This window comes from Perna viridis, chromosome 2, assembly GCF_037379345.1.
Source record: "Perna viridis isolate PV_CMFRI_1.1 ecotype Kerala chromosome 2, ASM3737934v1, whole genome shotgun sequence".
Classification (NCBI taxonomy): Eukaryota; Metazoa; Mollusca; class Bivalvia; order Mytilida; family Mytilidae; genus Perna; species Perna viridis.
The window spans coordinates 32085282-32111354 of record NC_142446.1 but is presented as its reverse complement, the minus strand read 5'-3'; the positions used below and the strand labels follow the sequence as shown (position 1 = coordinate 32111354).

At 32.9% G+C, this 26073-nt stretch overlaps 1 protein-coding gene across 2 annotated transcripts in view; it reads left to right on the top strand.

Annotated features, from left to right (window-relative positions):
• Positions 1-620: 620 nt before the first annotated feature.
• The window catches only part of LOC148624662 (uncharacterized), a 46901-nt gene continuing 21448 nt past the window's right edge, over positions 621-26073 (top strand). The window contains exons 1-2 of one of the 2 annotated variants that reach the window (XM_088567474.1): positions 621-891; positions 22432-22650. In XM_088567474.1, the coding sequence (XP_088423600.1) occupies positions 825-891; positions 22432-22650 (286 nt within the window). In that variant the 5' untranslated portion in view covers positions 621-824. Of the gene's footprint in view, positions 892-9003; positions 9295-22431; positions 22651-26073 lie in introns of those variants that run through there. The other variant, XM_088567473.1, reaches the window with a different exon arrangement.

Below are 26073 nucleotides of genomic sequence, written 5' to 3'. Positions count from 1 at the left end.
TTATTTTGAAATTATACAAAATTAGACCGGGTCAGTTTTGTGTACGAAACAATGCACCTAAATCCCATTTGTATAGTGCAACCTGACATGTTTTAGTATCAACGAGAACAAGGTTTGACATTTACCTCTGCTTCTGATTCAACTATGCTCTAATATTTAGCACTGTGTAAATTAAGTTACGCCGAACAAAGCGATAAAAAAAACTCTCATGATAAAACCAGCAACGTTTTTAAGTACATGATCGTATACCTTTCCAGATCATTTTCCTCAGAAACAGCTCGGGCGTTAAACCCCAATAATCAATCAATCAATCATCCTAAAAAGAACATCACATTATAACAAAAAATAACTGAAACGCCTGTCCTTTATTTTTTTCTGATGTACAAATTCCAATAAATAGTTATGCTAACAAATAATCATATCTCCTATAGATTATTGTCCCAATACAACAGGAAAGCAAAGTTAGTGATTATGTTTTATATTCTGTTTGAAAAGTCGCTGTTGAAATTGACGAGGCCTATTAATGGTTTCCTTCCACCATGCGTATTTCATATTAATGCTTTGTAGCGATCAATTAGACAAGTTTTCATATAGTATGCAAGCACATTGATGGATAAATCGTGGTTAGGAACCGACATAAGGACATTTTCTGCAACATAGTATTCCTGAATCATATATTTATTTTGAAGAATGAATGTATGTTTACAGACCGATATCGTTATAATCATAGGAAAATAATCATTAATTATAATCAGTTTGAAACCTCTGCGTCTTTTTATAAGAAACGCATATACCAGGTCTGTTTTGGGAGATTTTAAGGTTATATGGAATACTTAGGCAAGTTTTACATGTGTGTCGTGATACTACGGTCAACAATAAATGCTGCAAGTGGTAAGTGTTATTGTACCTTTTTTTGCTTTTGAACTTTTCTCTATCAGGCTATTTTTCTATAGATGAAATGCATGCGATACCATTTGAAACCTTCGTAACTATTAAATTGATATAAAGTTGTTAGTTAATTATTTTCGGTATATTACACTGTCAACGGGCAGCATAAAATTGCCACCCGTGTCCCGGTCAAAATTGTAAATCAGTAGTCAAAACATCATGAATTAGTGAAAATAAAAGAAACCAAACCCAATTGAAAGACAAGTTCAACAAAGAAGACATCAACTGCAAAATCTTGATTTTTATGGTGAATAAGCGTAATATTCAAGACAAAAATAACAAAATACAAGTAAAAACTACAGAAAACGAATTTGTTGACTCTATAAAAACCCATTATCTATAATCGGTTTGTCAAGAATAGAATTTTTCTCAATAAGATCTGCGTTTTGGAAATAAATATTTTAGGTAGAAAATGAGACGTATTTTTATAGCCTTGGTCCAAAAGCCAGTTCCTATAGCAAATGTTGGCGCATTAAGTAGTCAGAACAGTGACTACTACCTCTTTCATGCCTTAACAACTTATAAATAAATACACCTTTTCAGAGTAAGCTGGTTTAGTACTGCACAAGAAAGGGAATTTATGATTTTAAAACAAAATCGCCTCGTTTGTCAATCATTTATTTTTGGGTACAAACCATAATTTTGCATAATTTCTTAATAAAATATATATTTTATAGGCACTACGAACAACATTAATTATTAAGCTGAAAGTAAATCTTTGTCTGGGAATACAAAAAATCTTAAATTTGCATTTTTTTTTTCAATAAGATATACAATGAGTAGAAATTTCGGAGAAAGCGATGACGAAAATTTGTCATTTTTGAGTAAAACAACGGCCTAGTTCATACATAGATATAATGAAAAACTTTTGCATGTTAGCAATGCACTAGGTAAACCACTCCTTAGCAACCACCAATTCAGGGCATAATAATCGCAAACATGTCACAATTTGAATGTATTTTATTTTTATATCTTATGGTAGAAATTTACCATACTAACTAATTATATTAATGAAGTGTGTCTTATGGAAAACAATTTACACTAAAGTACAAAGCAATCTGATTGGTTAAGATCTGGTTACCATAGCAACCAAAATTCTTAATTTTTGACAATTTGAAATATACAAAAATAGGCTATGTTCAGACCCGTTTTGCTAACAAGAGCAAGAAGATATTATCCAAATGTATGCATGGATGTGTAGTGGATGCTCTCCACTGAAACATATCAAAAATAAAAATATGTAGCATATCTTTGTTTTTTGCTCATTTGGACCTTATATCACACCCGTAAAGACTTTTCTTCTTCTTAACACTTTTGATACAAACATTGTCCAAACCATAACTTTCTTGTCTTTTGATCTAAACTTCTAATATTTGGTATGTTGGTATATCCTCTCGAGGCAGAGTGTAACGTACCGGAGTGGTTGACCTTTGACCTTGACCTTGGTTAAAATGGCAGCTAATATAGTCAAAATGGCACTTGGTTTATTATTGTATTTTTTGTAAAATATATTTTAATTAATTGATGTTCCTGCTGTAATATGATTATATGATGATTATGCCTAATCATTCTAATCAAAATTTAATTTGTTAAAGTGATTAGACTGATCAAAGGCTTAACTTGACAGAATGATAATATTGATCAAAGGTTTAATTTTCATTAAACATACTAATGTGGATTCACACACACACACATACACACACACACACACACATTAAGTCATAAATATTACCAATGAAATATTTTTTTATTTGATTTATTATCGTTAAGAAAAGGAAATATTATTCAAGTTCTGATTGCAAATTCATTAAGTAAATTAGTTTGGGAATCGGATTATTGTTTATGGCTTTCCTAATTATTTATAATTATGGCTTTGTTTATTTAATAGGTGATACAGGTATTATTATAATTATTTAATTAGATTATTTCACTATACTTCAATTACCATCTTGATATGTCCAGATATTAGCATCACGTTTGTAAAAAGTTATATAAGATTATTTACAAAGTAAGAAATGTGATTTTTACTTCTGTATTTTAATCTAGTTTTTATTTGTGATAAATTTCACACCTTATTTTGTTTGGTATTTCATTTAATTTCTCAAAGTATTTTTATTGCGTTATATATTTTCCCATTTTTATAAATAATTCAATGAAAATAATAAAATATGTGAAAAAATATAGTAAATAAAAGGACAAAATGAACTTTATTCAGGTGAAATTACAAAACATTTTTTATCACAATTAATGCATGGTATGTCATGCAAAAAGACTTTAATTTTATATCTATCCAAAACAAATAACCTCCAAAAATACCTTGACGAACACTAAATATATCACAGAATTTATTTTTATATTATTAAATGATTAAATATACATTTTTGATAGACGTCATTTTAACCATATACAGGTGCCATTTTGACCAAGTGCCATTTTAAACAAGTGTCATTATGACTAGAATTCCTTCTATTGCAACCCTGAAAAAACGTATGCTTATACTGTATAGAAATCAACCAATATCTTACAAACATGCTTTATGGTGTGGCATTGTGATCCTTAAAATTAATTTCATACATGATGTGTGTCTTACCAATACCTACCTGTTAATAGCTATCCCACTGAAGTATATGCACATGTATATGTCCTTAGCATAGATTTAAAAGATCTCACAAAATCGAATGAAGGGATTATGAATTATACATGTATATCATAGATTTCATTTGTATATATTCAATGATAAATATATGCGAGCTGCTAGTTAAAACCTTCATTTCAAACAAGGACAACATATTACCTGGTTTTGTGGGAAAATCCTGAAAGTTGGTTGATACATTTCCTGCATTTGTAGATGCACGGCATCACAAAACGTTATTTAACCACTACATATCCCGGCTTCTTAAAACTTAGCAATTCCTGGTGAGGTAGGGGTACATATTTTGCATTTTACACAAAATAATATTGATAATACCACTTTTATCGATTGATAGCAATAATATCTATGGGGTTCACAATTTTTAACACAAGTCAATTGTAACAACTGGGGTCACTGTTGACAATGCACGTATAAATGAGGATTCAGAAGGATTTGTTTTCTTTTTACTAATTTAAGAATGGCTACGTGAAATTAAATAACCAGGACTCATGACATAAAGGAATTTAAAATTTTCTTGCAATTGTTAAAATCCTAATTTTTTCAGTAAATAAAATTATCATTAAAAACACCTTAAAGAAGCTGGATGACCTACCTGAACAACCATTCAAATTCCAGTTTTTCATAGTTGTACGAACATTATCTAAAAGAAAATTCAGATGAATCAGAACTGGTCATTTAAGTAGAATTGAGTGTTGTTCGATTCTACTTGTAGTGACTGAACACTACAATTAGAAGGTGTAGATCTGACGAAATATTGTGCTGTTCTTAACATTATTATTATATCTTTTGATACCAAAGCATATACGGTTAACATTCAGACAAGAAACAATGCTGATTATCACCACGTTTTGGACAAAAACTTGTGTAAATCATTTTCAGAATTCATCATTATCAAAATCTTGGAATCATTGTCCAATGTGGTTTCAACATACTGTCGGCATACCAACGAGACAGCTGTGCCCATCTCCTTGCTGATCTCTAGTGTAACGAGGCAAACTATGAAGCTGATTTGATTTAAAACAAAAGATAGTACTTGACTTGGTCCTTTAAACTCTGATTCCTCTACATAGATGACATTTTAATGAATAATCCAAAGTTCTAAAATTTTTCCGACGCAGTCGGTATAGTTTCGCTTTTTACCCTTTGACTTTAAGGACGCTCTTCTATGGAAACGCAAGTCATCTGATAGCAATTCTGTTTCCCGATTGGCCAAATACTAATAAATTAGTGGCGTTCAAAAATGGTATAGAAAATTGGAAATTGCGTTCGAAAAAACTGTAACGAAAATTTGAAATTGCGTGCCATGTTTTATTTTCTTGAAAGAAATGTAGAAACTTAGTAGGAAAAAGTTTTTTAAAGATATTACTTGTTTTACATGGCTTCTATTCTAAAGAATTTATACTGTTAGAGATTGATAAAGTAGGAAGATACATTACTGAACTATACGACATACGCAATGACTTCTCATATGAAACTTCAAATCTTTCATATGTTTTAGGCAACATTTCATCTGCCCCCCTCCCACGTATGAAGTTTTGTACATTGCTGCTCAGGTGTTATACCAAGGCCTACTGAAACAACACGGAACTTTAAACCGTGCTAAAAATCTTACAAATACAGAATTGAAATAAGGTTGTATTACCAAAAGACTAATCATGCCTTCAGTTATAAGGTCATTAACTCGCTCATCGTCATGGTATATACAGTTTCAGCATATGAACAGATGTAGCTGTTTCGCTTTTGACATCAAAGAAGCAACTCAGTGTTTTTTTTCTAGAATACCCCATTTTTGTAGTACTCCAGGTAACTGAAACATAAATAGAACATTTATTAATGGCGGACTCAAATCAATATAGAGATATTCGCCCTAATGACAGAATGTAATAATTGAGGCTGTAATTTTATATGATATAAGTTCCCGGAAAAAACATGGATATTACATTAACTAATTTCTTCTTTAACGTCTTTATATATTCTCTGTGTATTGAAAAGTTTAATTAAGTTATAACAATCTTGAAAGCTTTTGTTCAACGGTTTTATCGATACAGATAAGATCATGACATCTAGAGTAAGTTTCGTACCGTAATGGAGAGAGAAACCATGGTTCTAGTGGAAATCAAAAGACTGTAATCCAGGGAGAAAGACCAACCATAGAAAAAAGATATACACAACAAAGATCATTAAGTAACTAGTATAATACATACAAAGTAATAAAAGCAAATGAGCAACCCGGACTCCACTAAAAACTGGGATCATAGACCAGGTGCACAGGTAGGGTAAGCGTCCTCTGCTTTTCTAGAAACACCCACCGAGTTGCTCATAAAAAGTCAAGTCGGGGTAGACGAAAAAGGACAGGAAAGCTATGACACGATGAACAAATAAGTTTTCATGGTGCAGATGGATACACCGTAAGAATCATCATCGAGTTTATGATGACGACCATAAAACTTCTGCAGTGATGACTTCAATCTTGTAGCAACATAACCCTGTTTTAGATGCCTAACTGTAAGATGTCTTGCGCGATACAAAACGTCTGCGTAGTTACGGCAAGCTCTTGCATAACGGATGAGTTGTGATGTGAAAACTCCTTCGCAGATGCTGAATGGCTGTTGTCACATATAAAAGGGAAGTTGATAATACGGAATGAAAAGTCATCACGATTGTCGTAAAGTTTGGTCAATAGTTTTCCGTTAACATCCATTTCTAAGTGTAGGTCAAGATATGAGGCTGACGTCACAGTGTCTGTAGTATCCTTTATCTTAGTTCTTTAGGGCAGATGCAATATATCAAGACCCCGAAACTAGGATTGTTTGCGTCATCTATATAGCGGAAACGGAGATTAAAAGGTCTAGCTAAACAATGTTCTTTCTTTCGGATCACATCAGCTATAAAGTCAGTTTCATAAGAGTGTAGGAATAGATCAGCGAGTAGAGGAGCACAATTTGTTTCCATTGGAATGTCGACCATTGTTGAAAAACGCGCCCACCACACTGGAGGTAAGACTACATGTTTTCGTAGGAAAAACTAAAAGAGAACAACGATGCTTGTTTTAAAATGACAAGTGAAACACGATTTCACGACTTCCAAACGCTTTATTTGTTTGAAAAACCTAAAATCTACTTATATTGAAATCACATGAAATGAGTTTACAGTAACATAAATATCTCGGTTCTCGTCAAAACTAAACCTTCTGTCTTTCACCCTGTGTAAGAATTAAACAATGGGCGGCACATCATTTTTGTCCATTTGGCTATTTTGGGTTGAAAATTTTCAATAAATTTGGTAAACAACCGAAAAGCTATTTAAAATTATCCTGGAGCATCGATGACGTAGATATTTTTTACTGCTTATATAGGTCAAAAGTACGTGAAATGTTTCCTTCCATTTTTCCATAGTGCTTTAAAATTAAATTTGACTTATCAATATCTTAACAAACATTTGGTAGTTATGAGGTATAAATACTTGGACAATGCAATTACTGCAGCTTACGCATTGCACATTCATCAATTTTAATAAACTTTCGTTAAAGACGGATTTCACTGAAGGAAAAATACAGTAAACATCTTAATTTTTACATTGCAAAAATTCTTTTCTGAAAGCAGTTTAACATCTTTACTTAAGCCTGGAATCTACACTAGGCATTCGTTTACACGTCCTAGCATACGTATCTCCAACAAAATGGAATATCTATTTGTTTATCGATGGATAATTTTGCCTACGCTTTAATTCGAATTTCTTGATGCATTTTTACCGCCCTTCCGTACACTTTTTCTCTCCGGTGCACGCCAATCTGTTGGAATTCAATTTGCACCTATTCACATAGTAGACTTGTTACTTCAATTCATATGCAGATGTATATTAAACAATTCACAGATGGATGTCGTTCCTCAATTATCATGTTATAACTGTAATGGATTCATTTACTTTGTTAATTGTTATCAAAGAGAAAACCAAGCTTTATCAAGTGTTGTGAAACTACAACTCTGTTCAATGTTCTGTTTGACAACGGAATCCTTTATTAGAAGAACTCCATCAGTGTTGTATAAAGCTTGTGTAAAACAAACTGAACATTTTATTACTTGGGCTTTAAATCGTTTTGAATCAATCTACTCGATGAAAGTAAAATAGATATTTCTGTTAGTTTAGTTTAAACATGAGAATCTTATATTTTTCATATTTTGTAAAATGGCAATGTTCAAATACATGCCACACAGAGAGAAGTGCTTTTTTAAGTCAATATGTCAAGTTTCACTATTTTAGTATCAACGAGATTAAGGTGCACCAACAGGGTTATGACATTTATCCCTGCTTCTGGGATTAAAATATGCCCTTATATGAAGCGCTTTGCCGAATAAGTTATACAGAACAAATCGGTTTATAAAAACTATCATGTTAAAATCAGCAAAGTTACTATTACTCTTTCATGAATAACTTTCGTAAGAAACCTTTTACATCATAGTACAAATAAATTGAAACTCTTGTTCTTTATTTCTTTCTGGTGAATAAAGTCCTATCATTATATTAAAACGAGAACCAAGAAATAACGGGGCTTTAAGTATACCAGTCACCAAGAAATAACGGGGCTTTAAGTATACCAGTTACCAAGAAATAACGGGGCTTTAAGTATACCAGTCACCAAGAAATAACGGGGCTTTAAGTATACCAGTCACCAAGAAATAACGGGGCTTTAAGTATACCAGTTACCAAGAAATAACGGGGCTTTAAGTATACCAGTCACCAAGAAATAACGGGGCTTTAAGTATACCAGTTACCAAGAAATAACGGTGCTTTAAGTATACCAGTTACCAAGAAATAACGGGGCTTTAAGTATACCAGTTACCAAGAAATAACGGGGCTTTAAGTATACCAGTTACCAAGAAATAATCAAAATCTTTTAAAGCACTAATCGACGTCTGGACAGATATGAAGCTATACAGCAATCAGTTATTAGAACTGAAATACTTTCTTTAAACGTAAGATGTAACCAGATTATTTTATGGTGGGTAGTACCTCATTTTTTATCAAGTTTTTGTTTTTATTTCTTTTTGATACTTTCGTTAGTTATGGCCGAGATTTTCTGTTCTTTAAATTTGATTTTGGACTTGTCCCTCACTAAATGGAAGTATAAATGAAAACAAATTACAAGGGAGATTTGACGTAACACGTAACGTATTAATAGGACCATTAAAACGTTCTTTTTTTTAAATGGCCATTTTTCGGAATGGCAATATCGGGTAGAATTTCTGAGTTTCCGTTAGATAATTGTCACAATAGCTGTTATAGCGAGTATATGGTTTTTCTGTTTGTTTAAACAAATGTGCAAGACCTATTCTTAATTTCTTTCTTCCTGTTTATTCTATTTAAATGCTTCGTAGCGATCAATGAGAGAACTTTGCATACTGTCGGCAAGCGTATTGAATCGTGGTTAGAAACCGGCTTAAAGACAATGTATACAACATAGTATCACCGAGTTAGTCCATATAAACTTACATTTTGAAGAATGAATGTATACTTTACAGCTGTGGAACGATATCATTATAATCCTAGGAATATAAACATTAATTACAAATAATCAAAATCAACTGTATAACTCATACCAGACCTATTTTTAAGATCTTAAGGTTATATGGAATACTTACGAAAACTGTATTTGTGTATCGTGATATTACGTTCAGCAATAAAAGCTGCAAGTGGTAAGTGCTATTGTACTTTTTTTTGTTTTTTTTAACTATCTTTATCAAGCGTTTTTTTTCTTTAGATGAAATGCATGCGATACAATGTGAAACTTTCTCAACTATTCAGTTGTTATAAAATTGTATAATAAAATAGTATAAATATTGACAATGGCATTAAATTGAATTGTTTTATTAGATATCAAATAATTTTATGCGAAAAAATAGTAATTGGCAACGTCAACAATATGTTTGTTACATTCCATACACAAACCAGTTGTCTTTTTTTCATTTTTTCAATAAACAAGTGTGGACACAGACTGGTATTGCCCGAGGGGCAAGTATGGACGCAGACTGGTTTTGCCCGAAGAGCAAATTTGAACATACATACGTTGTCTTGAACGTGTTTGCATTGTCAATTTATTGCTATCAATAATTGAATTATGAACATGTTGATTAACATCCATTAACATATGTTACTAAACATCTAAATGGCGAACGAATTCCACAATGACTTGCCATAACCATAAGACAAGTCATATACACGTACATATTACAATGCTTCTTCCTTGAAAGATCGTGAAGGTGTGCTTGCATGGATGTGTTGAACTTGCTATGTCATGTTAAGGATTTTCCATTTCACTTTATGTAGGTTAGCTCGGTAAAATTCTGGACTCTCAGTTTTTTTTTTATAGATTAACAGAAATCTACAGTGTAGCATCTGTCAGTTACATGGATGGCCCTTTTTAAAATGGTAGGGGCCATAAGCTCAAAATTAAATAGGATTCCTTCAGTAGTTAGAAAATTATATCAAAATTTCATAACAATTGATCAACCATTACTATAAAGTCCTCGCATGACAACCAAGTGAATATGGACGACGACACGGACGCCGCCGACGATGACACCAACACTGTCAGCACCATACCAATATAGGACCGCAATGTTTTGCGTTGACACTATTACATTAAATATATACATATGCATATAATTTGGCATTCTCCAATTATTAATTCCCTAGAAAGCCTGTCAATTACTCTTTCTTATGACAAATTTAGTAGTGTGTGATTTACTAAGAATTTATATCTATAAGGTCTTCATTTTTACATTGGTCCTAATTAAACAGTTATTTAGCAAAAGAGAATAAAACTGCATAATGGAAAAAAATTCCCACTTAGTCATGCCCTCAACAGAAAACATTCAAAATTCTTATGAAACATAATTACAATACGGGTATATGAAGGACTTTAAGGCTAAAGCCATCGATGCTTGCTCACAGTTAACACTTCAAAATCAATATTCAACTCTATCTTGTATCAAACAATTTTAATCAACTTCTAAATAGTTATATACATTTGTAGCTTAAAAACATTTCCTTGGACATAAACTATATACTATAGTACTTGTTTTGCCGCTGTATTAAATATATCAAGAGGCACTGCCAGTATCATTTGGTTTCAGAACCAACATAACGTGAATGTACATTCAGCACTTCAAAACACTGTCATTTACTTTTCTTTAGAATCTCTATTTCATTAAATCCTGTCAATATTCACAATTGAATAAAACTTATTTATTTTTACGTGTGCAGTATCAATGTCTTGATATTAATAAAATCCTCATCCTTTTAACAGAGAAGCGATTCATCCATATTTGTCTATCTACAATTATAAGAAAAAAAGTAGACAATTATTTGTAATACTTTACCAAAATTATCAAAAATGTTTCTTTTAACATACATGTAGTTGTATATCAATGCCTGCATGATTATTACAACTTCATTTCAATTTCCTAAACTATTTCTCCACTTATTATACTAAAGCTGAAATGTTGAAAATCAAAATGTCAAATCAAATTTTACCATTCTCCATGAAAAAATAATACTGAGGGAGACACTTGTGTAATACAAATACATGCAGATATATACAGAAACCTGAAAAATGTCAAGTTAAGATTTTGTTCGTGTTTATACATGTACTTAAGTGTTTTGATTTCAAATTTCTCAATGCAACGTGTTTTGCAGCAAAACGTCGAAAAGTTCATATACATGATATATGCGTGCGTGAATGGAACATAAACTCCAGAAAGATATGTGAAAGGAGGGTAATATTTAACCTTGGACCCCAAGTTTTTCCTCCAGCAAAATGTAAATAAATATGGACCATATTCAACTTGTGTTCTTAATAAAATGCAATTTGAAGAATCTATACATACCTCCTAGACTGCGTTATAATCATTTTTCCATTGAAAAAATATTTAACAATTTAAAAAAAATTTCAGAACAGCTTTTGAAAACCCAAAACCCAAACCATTTGACTACTACTACAATGTAAAAGGTTGGAATTCTGTTCCTCCATACCCCAACCCAAGTCAGAAAATAGCTTGCCAGAAAACCTCGAGCACTACTTGAGTAATTAATAGACCATCCGTTTAAGCCTACAAAAATGTCCCCGGACACCTATATAGCTACAACCCTCCATCAGACACCTTACCCAAAAGTTTTATTTGTGACACTGAAAAAAATAATAATTAAAAGTCTGTCGATTGTCTTTAAGAAAAAAAAAAGAAAATAAAGCCAAAGATTTTTTTCTATCCTAGATGGAGTCAGAGGTCCATTTCGAAACATGACATGGTGTAATATCTTCTTGTAACACCCATGGTGAATAAGCAATATGTCTGGCAAATACTGGCCATAAATTTTCCTATAAAATATTATCATATTTTATGAGTTTATATTTTCCTCAAATGGAGCCGAGTTACCGACACCGAAGAATGAGGTACAACTTATAAAGCATAGCATAGCATTTCACAGTCCGGTCAGTATAGAGGACAATCATCATGTTTATTTTCTCTGTAATAGTTCTGACCTCTTAACCAGATTCAACGAACCTCCTTCTAACAGTGCAAAATGAAACAGTAACAAACCCAGTATTGTTAATTTTAGTTGTAATTTCGGATAAAGTAGCCCTTCTGTTTTCACTGATGAAGTGCAGCAGAGTCCTCTGTATGCTGTCAGGTGGTTTCGTTGGTCGACCTGTTCAAGGAACGTTTTCGATGCTTCCTCACACTTTGAATCGCTTCAAAACATTCTATTCGGTTCTTGCGTTCAAATCATGGATTCCTGCAATTGTTCTGAATATCCTTCATAGATTAATTTACGGTGACATTTTTTATGATCGGGTGACAAATTCTTAACGTTTTGGTGCCATTGTTTTAGCAGACGATTAAAAAATAAACAAAAGGAAAAGTAACTATGTTTGACCGATGACAAATGAAAAATGAAAATTAAATTTCATCCCTGGATATTTCATCGGCACAATTTTCTCGATTGATGTTTTCAACCAGACGTTCGCCATTGATTAGTTAGCTAATACTTTTGACCAGGTACAATCAACCAAACGATGTATGGAATGTATATTGACCAGTGCTCAAAAACAGCAAAAATAATATGGTCATACACCACAGACTGATTGCAAAATCTTCTGCTGACACCCTATAAACGATTCCTATTATCTGGAGTATTCTCCAAAAAATGTGAGCATCTGAATTTAAAGCGATCGACGATAGGCAGAATAGTTAAATTTTCTTCATCATTAAACAATCTTTTTATGCCATTCAGGATATACCGCTCAAATGATACAAAATCCGAAGAAATTCGAAATTATTTTAAGTATTGCAAATCATTCATCTTGCAATATCCTTTAGACTAGAAGAATTACAAACAAAATATATTTATGCTTCTTCCTATATAGAATGTAGAGATTAATCATAGGGGTATGTAACTGATACATTTCTAAGTTGTTTTTTTGACTGTGGCTCTGATAATGTTTTCCAATAAGTGTATGCAGCAAGCTCAGTTTGCTTTTCTTAAAATATAACCCATTAATGAAACAACAAATTCAATTTGGCAAAATTTGTGCCACGCTTGTGGCATTTTAAATTAAACCTTTAACAAACAACTGTACAAACAGAAACAGCTTTTGAATAATCAAATAATAATGTCCTGAAAAGCAAAGGTGGGGATCAACTATTTGTCCCATAAATTGAAAAACAGTTTTTCGACAAAAACAACATACAAGCAAAATGATAACCTGCAATTGTCGAACAAAAACAGTGTGTAGTGCAACATAAATATAGGGAAAAAGTACATTACAAATTAAGGTAAATGAACCTGAAATTAAGGGAGAAAGGGATTGGATGGTATTTAAAAGTTTCGTCAATAAAATACCACAAATTTGATAAATCTCAACATCATTAAAACACACAACAGTTAGCTTGCAAATGGCCGTGTGAAAGGTGACCTCACGCGCATGCCTCATTATTCATTCCTATAATCTTATAAATATTCAATAGTTAAATCAAACATGGGTAAGTCATCGCATAAAAGAGTTATTAAACATAACCTGAAAACTGATTTATTCAACGTGTCATAGTTTTTCATTCCTCGTTTGTCTATCCCGGACTTGACTTTTTATGAGCAACTCGGCGGGTGTTTCTAGAAAGGCAGAGGACGCTTACACTACCGGTGCACCTGGTCCATGCTCCCAGTTTTCAGTGGAGTCCGAGTTGCTCATTTGCTTTTGTCACCTTGTATGTATGATTTTAGTTACTTAATGTTCTTTGCTGTGTATGTCTGTTTTCCATGTCTAGTCTAAATGGATTACATTCTTTTGATTACCGCTGTAATCTTGGTTCCCTTGATTATTCTTATCATTGAGAGCGAAACAATGTTGACGTTGAAGTAGGTTTTATAATTGAAAACGCTTTTTTGACTATAGACATTAAGTTCCTAAGAAGCTTCCTATAATGTGAGAGCAACATATCAAAATTTTGAATTTTATAGAAGATCATATGATATCGCAGTAAGTTTGTGGCATTTGATTTCAATCTCATTGCAAGCCATAGAATGTATTTTGTGAATACAAACCTTAAATACATAAATTTTTAATTGAAATATTAGTCCGGGTGATATCGAAGTTTGTATAATTCAGATTCTGTATTAATCTTACAGTGGACCGTTGAAATGCATCTTTTTGTACATATTAACCTTGAATTTGCGAAGTGGCGGTGACTTATTGTTTTTACTGTGTTTCTTATTAAGTCACCGACCACGAAGTGTCGAAGACTTATTGTTTTTGCACCGTTTCTTCTGTATTATTATTAAGTCGCCAAAACGAAGTTTTGCGACTTATTGTTTTTGCTCTGTTTCTTCTTCTTCTTCTTCTTATTGTTATTATTATTATTATTATTATTATTATTATTATTATACTTCTTCTGAACGTAAAGATGTCCGGACGATTACTCCGAGATCGTTTATTCAATTCATACCAAACTTGGCTCAAAAACCAAGCATGATCAGGGATTGTGCATGCTACTTCCGGAATTTCAAAATGGCTGCCGATTTCAAAATGGCCGCCAAAACAAAACCCGGAAAAATGAATAAAAAATTCTATAAAATTAGTGGAACTACTTAATCAAATGAAAATGACTGTCTTTGATATGCATTGAGTACTTGAGGAACTTATTATTTAAACAAATTGAAACTAAACAAAATACAACTTCTAAATAAAAACAAAAGAATATATTGCTTTTAAGAAGGATTTAAGTTCTTCTTTTAACTAGTTTTTTGTTCTTTTGGCTGTACACTGTTTTCCGTTTCCTTTTGATAAATGCAAGTCTGAAGACTTCTCTTGATAACACTTGTATAGCCGATGTAGAAGAATTCAATATAACCGTTTCTTGTAATATCTTTTAATTATTACTTTTATACGGAAAGCAACACAACAACAAAATTGATAGGAGGTCTCCACATGTTGTATAAAATGAAATAAGTTATCTGAGTTTGCTACTTTTCTTGTCAAGCTGATATTTAACCTTAAAATGTAATTTTTTCTGAATGTAAAAATCCTAAATTTGCATATATTTTTGAAAGAAAGATATTGTTTATAGAAACTTCAAAGAGACTTGGAGACCTTTCTGAAAGGCAATCGAGTTTTCAGCGTTCATGGTTGCACGGACTTTATTTCAATGGACAATCGAATGAATCAGAACAGAATGGAAGAGTAATATAGGAAACCAAGATTCGAGCGAAATTATAAGAATACATATCAAGGATAAAGGCTAGACATGGAGAGCAGACATTAACAACAAAGAACATGAAATAACCAAAATAAGACGTACAAAGAAACAAGAGGGGATTCATGCATATCAAAAACCCACCAAGATCAATTTTATTTATAATTCAATAATGCTTATCGACCACAGAACCGGACTTAGTTTGTCATTTGGTTCTTGCACTTTTGGAGTAGAACAAAATATAAATTATGTATGAAATTGGCACTTTTCAAGTATTACCGTTCTTGATTTAGTTTGATTAAGATGATATTAGTTGGAGATTAGTGCATGGTTTTCTCCAAAACACAGATTTTATTACATGATAAACTATCGTTATGTGAAAGTATAGCATTTATAGACTTGAAAGCATCATCTGTTCTGTTGGTTTTTTCTTCACCATAAATCACCTCTAGAATCATTTGATTTTCGCTAGTATCTTGGTGGTTCACTTGATACTCTTTCTCTACCATAGTCAGTGTCTGAAATTTACATACATAGATGCTTGAAATATGAAAGCTTTGAGACTATTGATACTACCATCCAACAATCATGGTTGACATTTAGACAAAGATATTGATCACCTTCTTATTTCGGAAAAAAAATAGTGTAAAAAATTCCTGTCAAATATGGTTGACATGGGTTTCAACAGACTCTCGGTATACCAACGAGAAACAACTGTGCCTCTCTGTCTGACGTTCCTTGCTTCCAATCGTAAGGGGCAAACTACAAAGCAGATCTGTTTCAATGGAAAGAACGACACTTGACAAGGTCTTTTAACCTCAGATTCCGCTACACATATGACGTTATATCATTGAATAATCAAAGGTTTTCTATCACATCTATTCTAAAGAACTAGAGGTAAAGGCCTTAACAGACACTGAGAGATCTGCCCCAGTTCTTGATCTAATGTTAAATATTGATTATAAGGAAGACGCATACATAACTAGCCTATACCCGAAACGTTATGGTGTCTCATTTAAAGCTGTGAATATTCCATATGCCTTTAAAAACATCCAAGGTAGCACGAACATTTTTCGAAACATTTTATTTAGAGTTTATTGGTAGTTTGCTAAAACATTTTCAACAAAACATTTCAAAATCGTTTTTAAAACATTTTGATTTTTTTTCAAAATGTTTTGATAACGTTTTTGAAAAATTTTACCGTTTAATTTTGAAAAAGGTTTCCAGAATTGTTTATTGAAATGTTTTTGAAATGTTTGGATATGTTACAAAAATGTTTCTTATATGTTACGAAAAAATATTTTCTGATAATGTTTTCATTACATTCCTTTGGAACAGGTTAAAAACATTTCCAGATATGGTATTAATATGGTTTTTTGAAATGTTCAATAATCAATAAATGCAAGAAAAACACTATAATATATTAATTCTTAAAATTGTTTTAAATGTTTTTAAATTACATATTTAAAAAAAAATTCTCATAAATATCAAATATAGAATAAAAAATAAATAGGCCATGAAATTAAAATTATGATAATCTAGCACTATAAGACAATAGAGGCTATATATAATTACATCATTATTTAAAAAAAAAAATGACCGAACAAGGATACATGTATTATACACATGCATTATATGTACATGTAATACGTCTTCTTAATTTGTCACGAATATTTAATTTACAATTAATTCATCCCAGTTTACTGTTCCTTGTCTTTTAATTAACCAACATCGATGATATATAGGGGATGGCATCTCCATAGAAATAACAAGATAATAGTGAAAATGGTGTGCCACATGCTGCTATTGAAATAGGTTAGAGCAAATCTTTATCATGTCTTCAGTCTTTGTAAGGAAACGGTATGATAACATTATAGTGAATGGTTATTGAAAACGTTATTATAAATTTTCTGCAACCATACATTATTACGTTTTAAAAACATTTCTAAAAAATGTTTTCAGTCTGTTTAAAGAAATGTTTCTAAAACATTTTTATTACGTGTTTGTGCTAGCTGGGATTTCATCAGCCCTCGCGAATGAAGGTTTTACATCGCTGCTCAGGAGTTATATATACCAAGGCCTGCTGCAGCTACACAGAATTTTGAACCGTGCTAATCTTTTTACAAATACGTTGTTGAAACAAGGTTGTGTTACCAAAAAAATAATCATGAAATCAAAGTTTTAAGTTTGATTTCGCTGATGTCATCGTATTGGCATCTCTAGCATGATAACAGATATTTGCACAATGTTGGCTCGTTCGTTTTAACCCAGATTTGACATCGAAGATCCAACTCCGTGGCTATTTCTATAATAAGCAGAAGCCGCTTTATATACAGGTTCATCGGGTCCATACTGTATTTTTGTAGTAGTCTAAGTTACTCATCTTTTTTGTAGTTTAGTTTCGTGTATATTCACTTTGTGTCTTTAAAAGTTGAAATATGTAATAACTTTCTTTAAAGTTTTTGTTCCACGTTTCATCGATACAGATAAGATCTTGCCGTCTAGAGCAGGTTTTATTCCGCATTGTAGGCAAGACAACACTTGTTTGTTATCAGTATTTTGTGTTCTCATTATTTCATGGAAAAAAATTTCTTACATCTTTATTCTACTGACTTAAAAGTGTCACAGCGCCTGCTGTGAAACAACAGAATTTATATCGCTTTATAAAGAGACCAGCATCTTCATAGTAGTAGACTCTTAGCTTGAAGCTGAAATACATGAATCATGTAACTGAACTAATTCAAATGAATTGTAGTGCCTGAAATGAGAAATTAATTAAACTTTAATATATTCAAAAATATAGTATGGTTATAAACTGGTTTAAGCTCACAAGCATATATCAATTTAAATGTTAAATTGGAAACATTATGCAAAACCATAAAACGGTAATTCCATGCGATACTGAATGTGTCTCTAAGGGAAACTCGAATCGGTATATTTATAAATTGAACATTTTATTTGGAATGCCAGCTGGTACCTTTTAGCATGTATAAATATATTTAGTATAATTGGTAAAAATAAGATTTGTAGATGGAATACTCATACAATCTTTTTTCAGGTACTGTGATATTTTTGTTTCCAGTAAAATCTGGTAGGTGAAAAAGTCATAGTGATTGTAGCTGTTTACTTGCATGTATATATAATTTGCCAAATAAGTTTTTGTCCATTCAAAGTTCAGAATTCTTGCAAATTGATGAATATAAGCGAATCAGAATTATAAGAAAGATAACGTTTTAAAATTACTGTTGAACGGTTGAACTGTTTTCAAGCAAGCAGTTAAAAGGCTTTGAGACGACAACTGTGGTTGATTTTCGATTGTTATATGAGCAGCACGCGACTTATTGGGCGTGGTTTGTGTGTGTGTGTATAAATTACTGCCCACCCTTAAATCATGTAAACAAACATGTAACATTCCAATCATCCACCATTATGATTCACTTAATCAGCTATGTCATAACCTATTTAGCATATTAACTTCTCCTCGAATGGTTTATATTGGCGATCAATAATTGGAGATTTAAAAGGGGATAGACATTGACATAATGAAAAAAGTTTCCAGTGAAGATTTTCATGTGATGTGGAATTTTGATGTACATTATCATAATCCTTTTTTAATTATATTTAAGTATGTAAGTTGCGAGTAATTATGGCAGTACATCCTTCTTGTGTTGAAGTAGGTAGTGAAATTTGAATTACCTGTTCATGTACTTGGCTAGAAGTACAATTGTTCAGCCGAATCCGTTTGTCACTTGCCTGTCACCTGTCTAGGGTACATTTCTTGGTTACTATGGTATTATTTTGTAATTTGAATCATGACCTCCTGTTACATTTGGCTCCTAACTAAATCGTCAAAATGGGTTTGAATAGCTGTGAGCAAGTTGTTTGAAAGTAGTAAATGGTATAATACTCTGGAGGTCGTAGAAATGTGGCAGGCCTAGGACGCCATATATGCGTTGTGGTAGCTAGTTAGATTTGAACAGTCATTTAAATGACACGACTTTGCTTAATAAGGAAAATGAAGAGATTTGTCACTGACCTTTTGCCAATTCTGCAGGATTTGATCCATAGTTGCGGCGTTTATTTTTGCGAAGTGACTCCTGTTATCCCGGTACATAATATTTCAAAACTATGCGATCATATTTTGTTATTGTTGATCGGAATTCGTTTCAGCTCTTACAACATCTTTATTTTTTAAAATATTTCCTTTATATTATTCATAATCATAAATTATCAGAAAACGGATTTTAATTTTAAGTTTAAAGATTTTACATACTTCATATAAATCGAACAGAAATCTGACAAAATTTACAAAAGAACCGTATTTAATGAAAATATTGTCCCTTGCTTTTTATATCAAATGATTGTCGTTTTAGATATTAAGATTGATAGATTGTTGGGGTTAAACGCCCGAGCAGCAATATTTCAGCCATATCCGGCGATGAACATGAAAAAGATGAAAAAGATGATGAAATGAACATGAAATGTTGATGAAATGAAAAATGGGATGGGACAAAAGGATGATAAGGTCGACAAATTTTGATTGCCACTAGTAAAAAGGAGAGATGGGTAGGGTCGGACAATTTAGTCTCCTGTGGTGGAGCCCAATGGTTCTTACTCCGATAGAATACCACAGCAAGGTTCTTTACTATGCGAGGAACATGGCATCATTTCCAACACGTTGCACCTTTATGGTTTGCGGTCAGGTTTTTCATATTATGGCCTGACGACCCCAGCATGTAACATGCCAGGGGTATCCCATTCCATCATCTGGTCACACAACCCAATTGCTTTGTGGGCAGAGCGCCCTAGCCCCCGGCGTGGTCTCTGAGTACCATTTAATTGCCTTTTACGACAGGCTTAGTGCCGCTGCGGGCCTATACTTTTGACACCCGCACCCGCACGGGGCCATCAATCAATATATATTCAAAATGATCTATCATCCAGTATTTAAAAAAGATATCAAACGTTTATTGATATGTTTATAAATATGTTCGGGTTTATAGAATGCCATTTGGATTGCTTTTACACTCACGTGAAGTCTCGGAGTGGGTACTTCACTCTTGGTTTTACTTTTCATAAGCAAATTATTTTGAAATTCATATTTTCTTTTATCAAAGAATAATAAAGGGAACCAAAGTTCTAGTGCAAATCAAATGAATATAATCCAGGCACAACGACCAGACATGGTAAACACAACAAAGAACATAAAGTAATTGAAATAATACATACAAAGTAACAAAAGTAAATGAGTACCTCGGTCTCCACTTAAAACTGGGAGCATGGACCAGGTCCAAGTCCGAGGTAGACGAAAGAGAGAAAGAAAACTATGACACATCGAACAAATCAATTTTCATGGAGCAGATGGATAAACCGTAACGATCCACGACTTCATGATGACGACCATAAAACTTCTGCAGTGATGACTTCAAACTTGTAGCAACATAAACCTGTTCCAGAAGTCTAAGTCTAGCGCGATACAAAAAGTCTGCGTAGTTACGGCAAGCTCTGGCTTGAGTTGTGATATGAAAACTCCACTGGCAAGTGCTAAAAGGATGTTGCCATAGATGAAAGGAAAGTTGACAATTCTGAATGAAAAGTCATCACGTTTGTCGTAAAGTTTGGTCAATATTTTTCCTTTATCATCGATCTCTAAGTGTAGGTAGTAAATCTAAAATTAATGAAAACGATAATTTTTTATTCTATATAAGGAAATTCTAGACCCATATTCTATGTCGCTGGAAACCCTGGTACTACAAAACTTTATGTTTATTTCATACATAATCTATTCATTATTACTCACTTTTCATTTAGGAGACCATTATTCGTGAAATTGTTAACAAGAATATAAAACTCTTCTTTGATCAGTTTGTGAGAAATTGCAAATTAGTTTTAACTTATTAGTAGAAAAGAGTAATCAAGGGAACCAAGGTGATAGCGGTAATAAAAAATGTAATCCAGGGACAAAGACCAGACACGGAAAACAGACACACACAACAAAGAACACTGAGTAAATTAAATCATACATACAAAGTAACAAAAGGAAGTGAGCAACTCGGACTCCACTAAAAACTGGAAGCATGGACCAGGTGCACCGGTTGGGTAAGCATCTTATGCTTTTTTAGAAACCCCCGCCGAGTTGCGCATAAAAAGTCAAGGCCGGGGTAGACGAAAGAGGAAAAGAAAACTATGACACGTTGAACAAATAAGTTTTCATGGCACAGATGGATACACCGTCACGTAATATTGATTATATACACTACCAAACTCTGGCCTCTGAGGGAAACCTGAGAAAATTTAATTGCTAACTTCGTTTTTCAGGCAAATATATCCTTGGTTAATTGTCTAAATATAAATTGAATGTATACAAATATATCACGTGACTACCATTTTATCTTAGTCAATAATCAAACACAGTAAGGCATTCTCTTTTTTAAAATACTGCAAAAGTACTCTCGTTCAATCCACACCCCAACACCCCGATTACCGATGTTTTTTTTTCAGGGGCGTGTCAATGTCTCATTAGTTTGACCGTCTTCTCCAATTTGTTTTTGCTAATTACTATTTTGTCATATGATATTTTTGCAAAAAGCCTTAACTAATACCAATTCAGAACCACCGATTCCTGGTCGACTTGATGTTTATCTTGCACAGGAATGAAATATGGTGTGGCTCGAAATATAATTTAGGTTTTATACCAAAACAGCCATTTGAGTGGGGCTATAACACTCGACCTTCACCCATAAAATCAATTTGAGAACATAAACAGCAGAACAATGCTAATATACTTGCTTCATCATACATTTTAATGCACTTAATTGGATATCTTGATTATTTGAAATGAACAAATATCATAATTTCGAAACATCTATACAAGAATAACACCCTTAAAAGTATACCTGAACTTACTGAATGATGTTTTCAATACTATCAAAAGAAGAAAAAAAAACTATAACACACAGCACAATAATGTGAATCTGGATTTACTTATTTCATAAACACTGATATTCCGGTCATTTGATTGACCTATATTTTTCGGAATAAACTGATTTAAAAAAACTACTGCATACCATTAATATATTGCAGAATGTTTTGTTGGGGAATACACAGGAACTTTAAGTGTAACAGTATCGGGTATCATCTGCCAGCGATGGGACAATTCTTGGCCGCACAACATTTTAGAATCGCATAGGATAGGATATGAACATTACAACTTTTGTCGCAACCCCAATGGCAGTGACTTTATATGGTGTTATACAAACGACGCAAATGTTGTGACGGAACGATGTGCAATAGAAAGATGTAGTAAGTTATTATTAATTCTGTTATAATTAAACCTGTTCAACTGTCTCTCAATTTCACAAATGTTCATTTCCATTTTTCTCCATACCTCATATCAAGTTCTCCATTTAACCAAGAAAATTTCCAATTCCTCCTAGGATCCTCTATGGTTTGATATTTATCATACTGTTTAATTATCTAATAACATGTTATTTTTAATTTTTCATTTAAATAATAGTTTCCAATGAATGAATATAATTTCAAAAATTTCAAAATTAATAAATGTTTTTAACTATTCTACCAATTCAAATCTCAATAACCTTTGCGTAATCTCTCTTCCACATCCCGATAAAATGTGGACTGTATTATTGAAACTTGAACAGTCCTATAACTTTACTTTAATCATTATTCTAAATCAATTTTCTTTCGTATAATATTTGTTGAATAGTTGCTCTATTTTGTAACTTGCAGGCGTTGTTGCCATAAATGCTTGACCATTAGAATTGTGAGTTCCGACACGAAAATTAAACCATTTCGAATCCAAAGCAGTCTCTAGACCTTTATATGTGTATTTTTCAAATCAGTTCTGTTCGTTGTGTATGTAGATTATTGTTACGCCCGGTGAATATCAGTATCGGACATTATTTTCAATTATCGGTTTCGTGTAATATTCTCATTCACCGGTATTTTTACATGCAGATATTCGGTCATTTTCCTATGCTTGGTGCTTTGAATGCAGAATTGTTTTACCTGTTATAAATAATACTTGTAATTATCATTTGATCGTTGTCACGAACACATTTGACTGTATTATTGTTGATTTATCTCCGTATTCGGGCTAAACATCGTATTCGGCTCCATTCCTTGTGATGTGTACTTGTGTGTAGTTATTTACTGTTGTTTGTGTACTATGTCATGACTTAGTTACGATGTAAATAAATAGCGTAGGCGTGCACCAAGCTGTCATTTGTTCCCTAGATCTTTTGACAGACAGTCGCAGAAGCAATTAGCTTACTACGCAAATTATGGCCCAAAGCCAAATTAGTTTTGGCCAGAACTGGTAATTTCTAATTACTTGTAAACATTGATGCTGCTATTATTTATTACCTGCAGACTGCTCCGACGTCTGCTGGAGATTACTTTTAGAGGAGATTACTCCAAGTAAACCTTAAGCAACACCAACTAAAAGTGTTTGGTGCTGCACCGAGTGAATTACAGAATTTAAGATTGTTATTTATATAAATTATTGAACTTCCATCCAATCTTTATTATTATTTCATACACCAGGGACCCACAACAATTATAGTCAACTCCCAAAATAGTTGGGGCGTTACAGTATGTAGATCTTCTCTGTCTCATTTTGTAGTATTTGCATGATCCCACTGCTGAAGCTTCGGTTTTTTGACATTATTTAATAAAAGACTCAATCCGATAATGAGACAAAATGGAAATTGGCTTAAATGGCCATGGCGCCAAAAGATAAAAAATAAATGTTGCGTGGATTGAATACGCCAAGATGAATCGCCGATTTATAAGTATATATGGCAAGTTCGTGCTCTACTCTCATGGTAGAAGTGGATATCATACCAGTTTCAAAATAATAAATCTTAATACCACACAATCAAGAGAGAAACGGATACACGAACACGAAAAAAAACCCAAACTGGTAGGCAGCAAACATTCAATACTGAACTCTTTAGTTTAAACGATAAAACGTTCAATTACTAAGGTATCAATTCAATTCTGGTAAACACAGAAAACCATCACAAAGTCTGTGGTTTCACAGTCAGAAGCTTAAACCCATAATATAAGTCGGCGCACAATTTTGGTACACATGTCCTATGATCATCTTGTCATATCCTCCAAATGATCAGCGAATCTGAACATCGACACGCAGACAGACCCCTTCCTCCTAATTTAGTAATCCTCATGCGGCTCCTCATTTTAGTGTCGGAAAGACAATTGGTCTTTCTTTCCATCTGAAGACCTCTAGTGCCCCCGGGATATTGTTCATATAAATATCATTCCCAGTAGTTGAAAGATGTGTACTATCGTATCAAAACAAATACCTTTCTCTAGTCCTTATATCTGTGTGTCTAATGACAAAATCACTGATACTTAAAGCAATATTTCTAACCATTAGGTTTATTTATTTACGGGTCGGTTCAATAGCCTTTCCATTATCGGTTTCATGCTAATATCTCCTCAATAGTATTTTTGACCTCACTATCCTAACCTTCGGACATTTAAGTTTTAGTCTTAACATGTCTTTTTCAATGTCAAAGTACAAATCAGAGATTTTGGTTGTTCCTAGATCGTTTGAACCCAATTGAACTATAATGAATAGGTAAACATTTGTCGAAATAAAATTTATATCAAACTGGAATCCTAATTGGTCGAAGTCGGAGAGGGACATCCAAACTTTTTTATCATACATACCGCGTCATCTACGATGGCACACCGAACTGAACAATTTCTATCATAATCCATTTCATTATAAAATCCAAAGACAATTTCTATGCAACTGACTTCTTCGAGAGCTATCCTCTACCCTCCTTTCTTACACTCTTCATTTTATTATGACTTTGATGGGTACTTTAACGGAACTCTTAATGTGAAATAGCAGATGCTTTACATCTTTAGAAAGATTCATTAACCTGAAAATGACCAAGTCATATCACTTCCGGCTTTTCAAAATTCGTGTTCACTTGAACACAAGTCTTCATAATCAACCCGTGTATTTTCTTCCACATCGTAACCAAGCCATTTCACTCTATTTCTCCATTTAATTCCAAATTTCTTCTTCCGTAGCATTTTCTCAACTACATAAATATTGTCATCATTCTGAGTTTTTCTCATTGTCATTTTGAGTTATCTCTTTTTGCAAACATTCGGCAGTCTCATTATCTATAGGCATAAAATTGTCACTTGGGACATCCTCATCAGTCAGGTCAAGAGGTTCCAGTTAATTAGCTAGTGGTGATGGGTTAAAAGGTTCCCGTGTCTAGACATAACCACGTTCAATTCGATCAACATGGATGTAAGTCTTTAACAATTTTCCGTCTCTTTTTCTCTGGAGTTTTACGTGGATTCTCAACAATGTAATACAATCCTGTCAACGGACGTCATAATTTCTAAAGATACCCGGAGTAGTTGCCGGTGTGTAGAGATACACTATATCTCCTACAGAAACGTTAGAATATTATCGTCTGCGATTTGTATTTTTTAACATCTCAGATTTGTTTTCTTCGAGATTTTTACAAGAGCAAATTCTCTCGCCTTTTCAATATTTTCTAGTGTTTGAAGCACATATTCTGGCGCAGTTACATTCACATCTATAATAGGTAAATGTGTATCCAAAAACGATTTCGGATGACGACCATATACCAGAAAAAATGGGGAATAGTCTGTCGAAACTACTGAAAGTGCCGTATTATAAGCAAATTA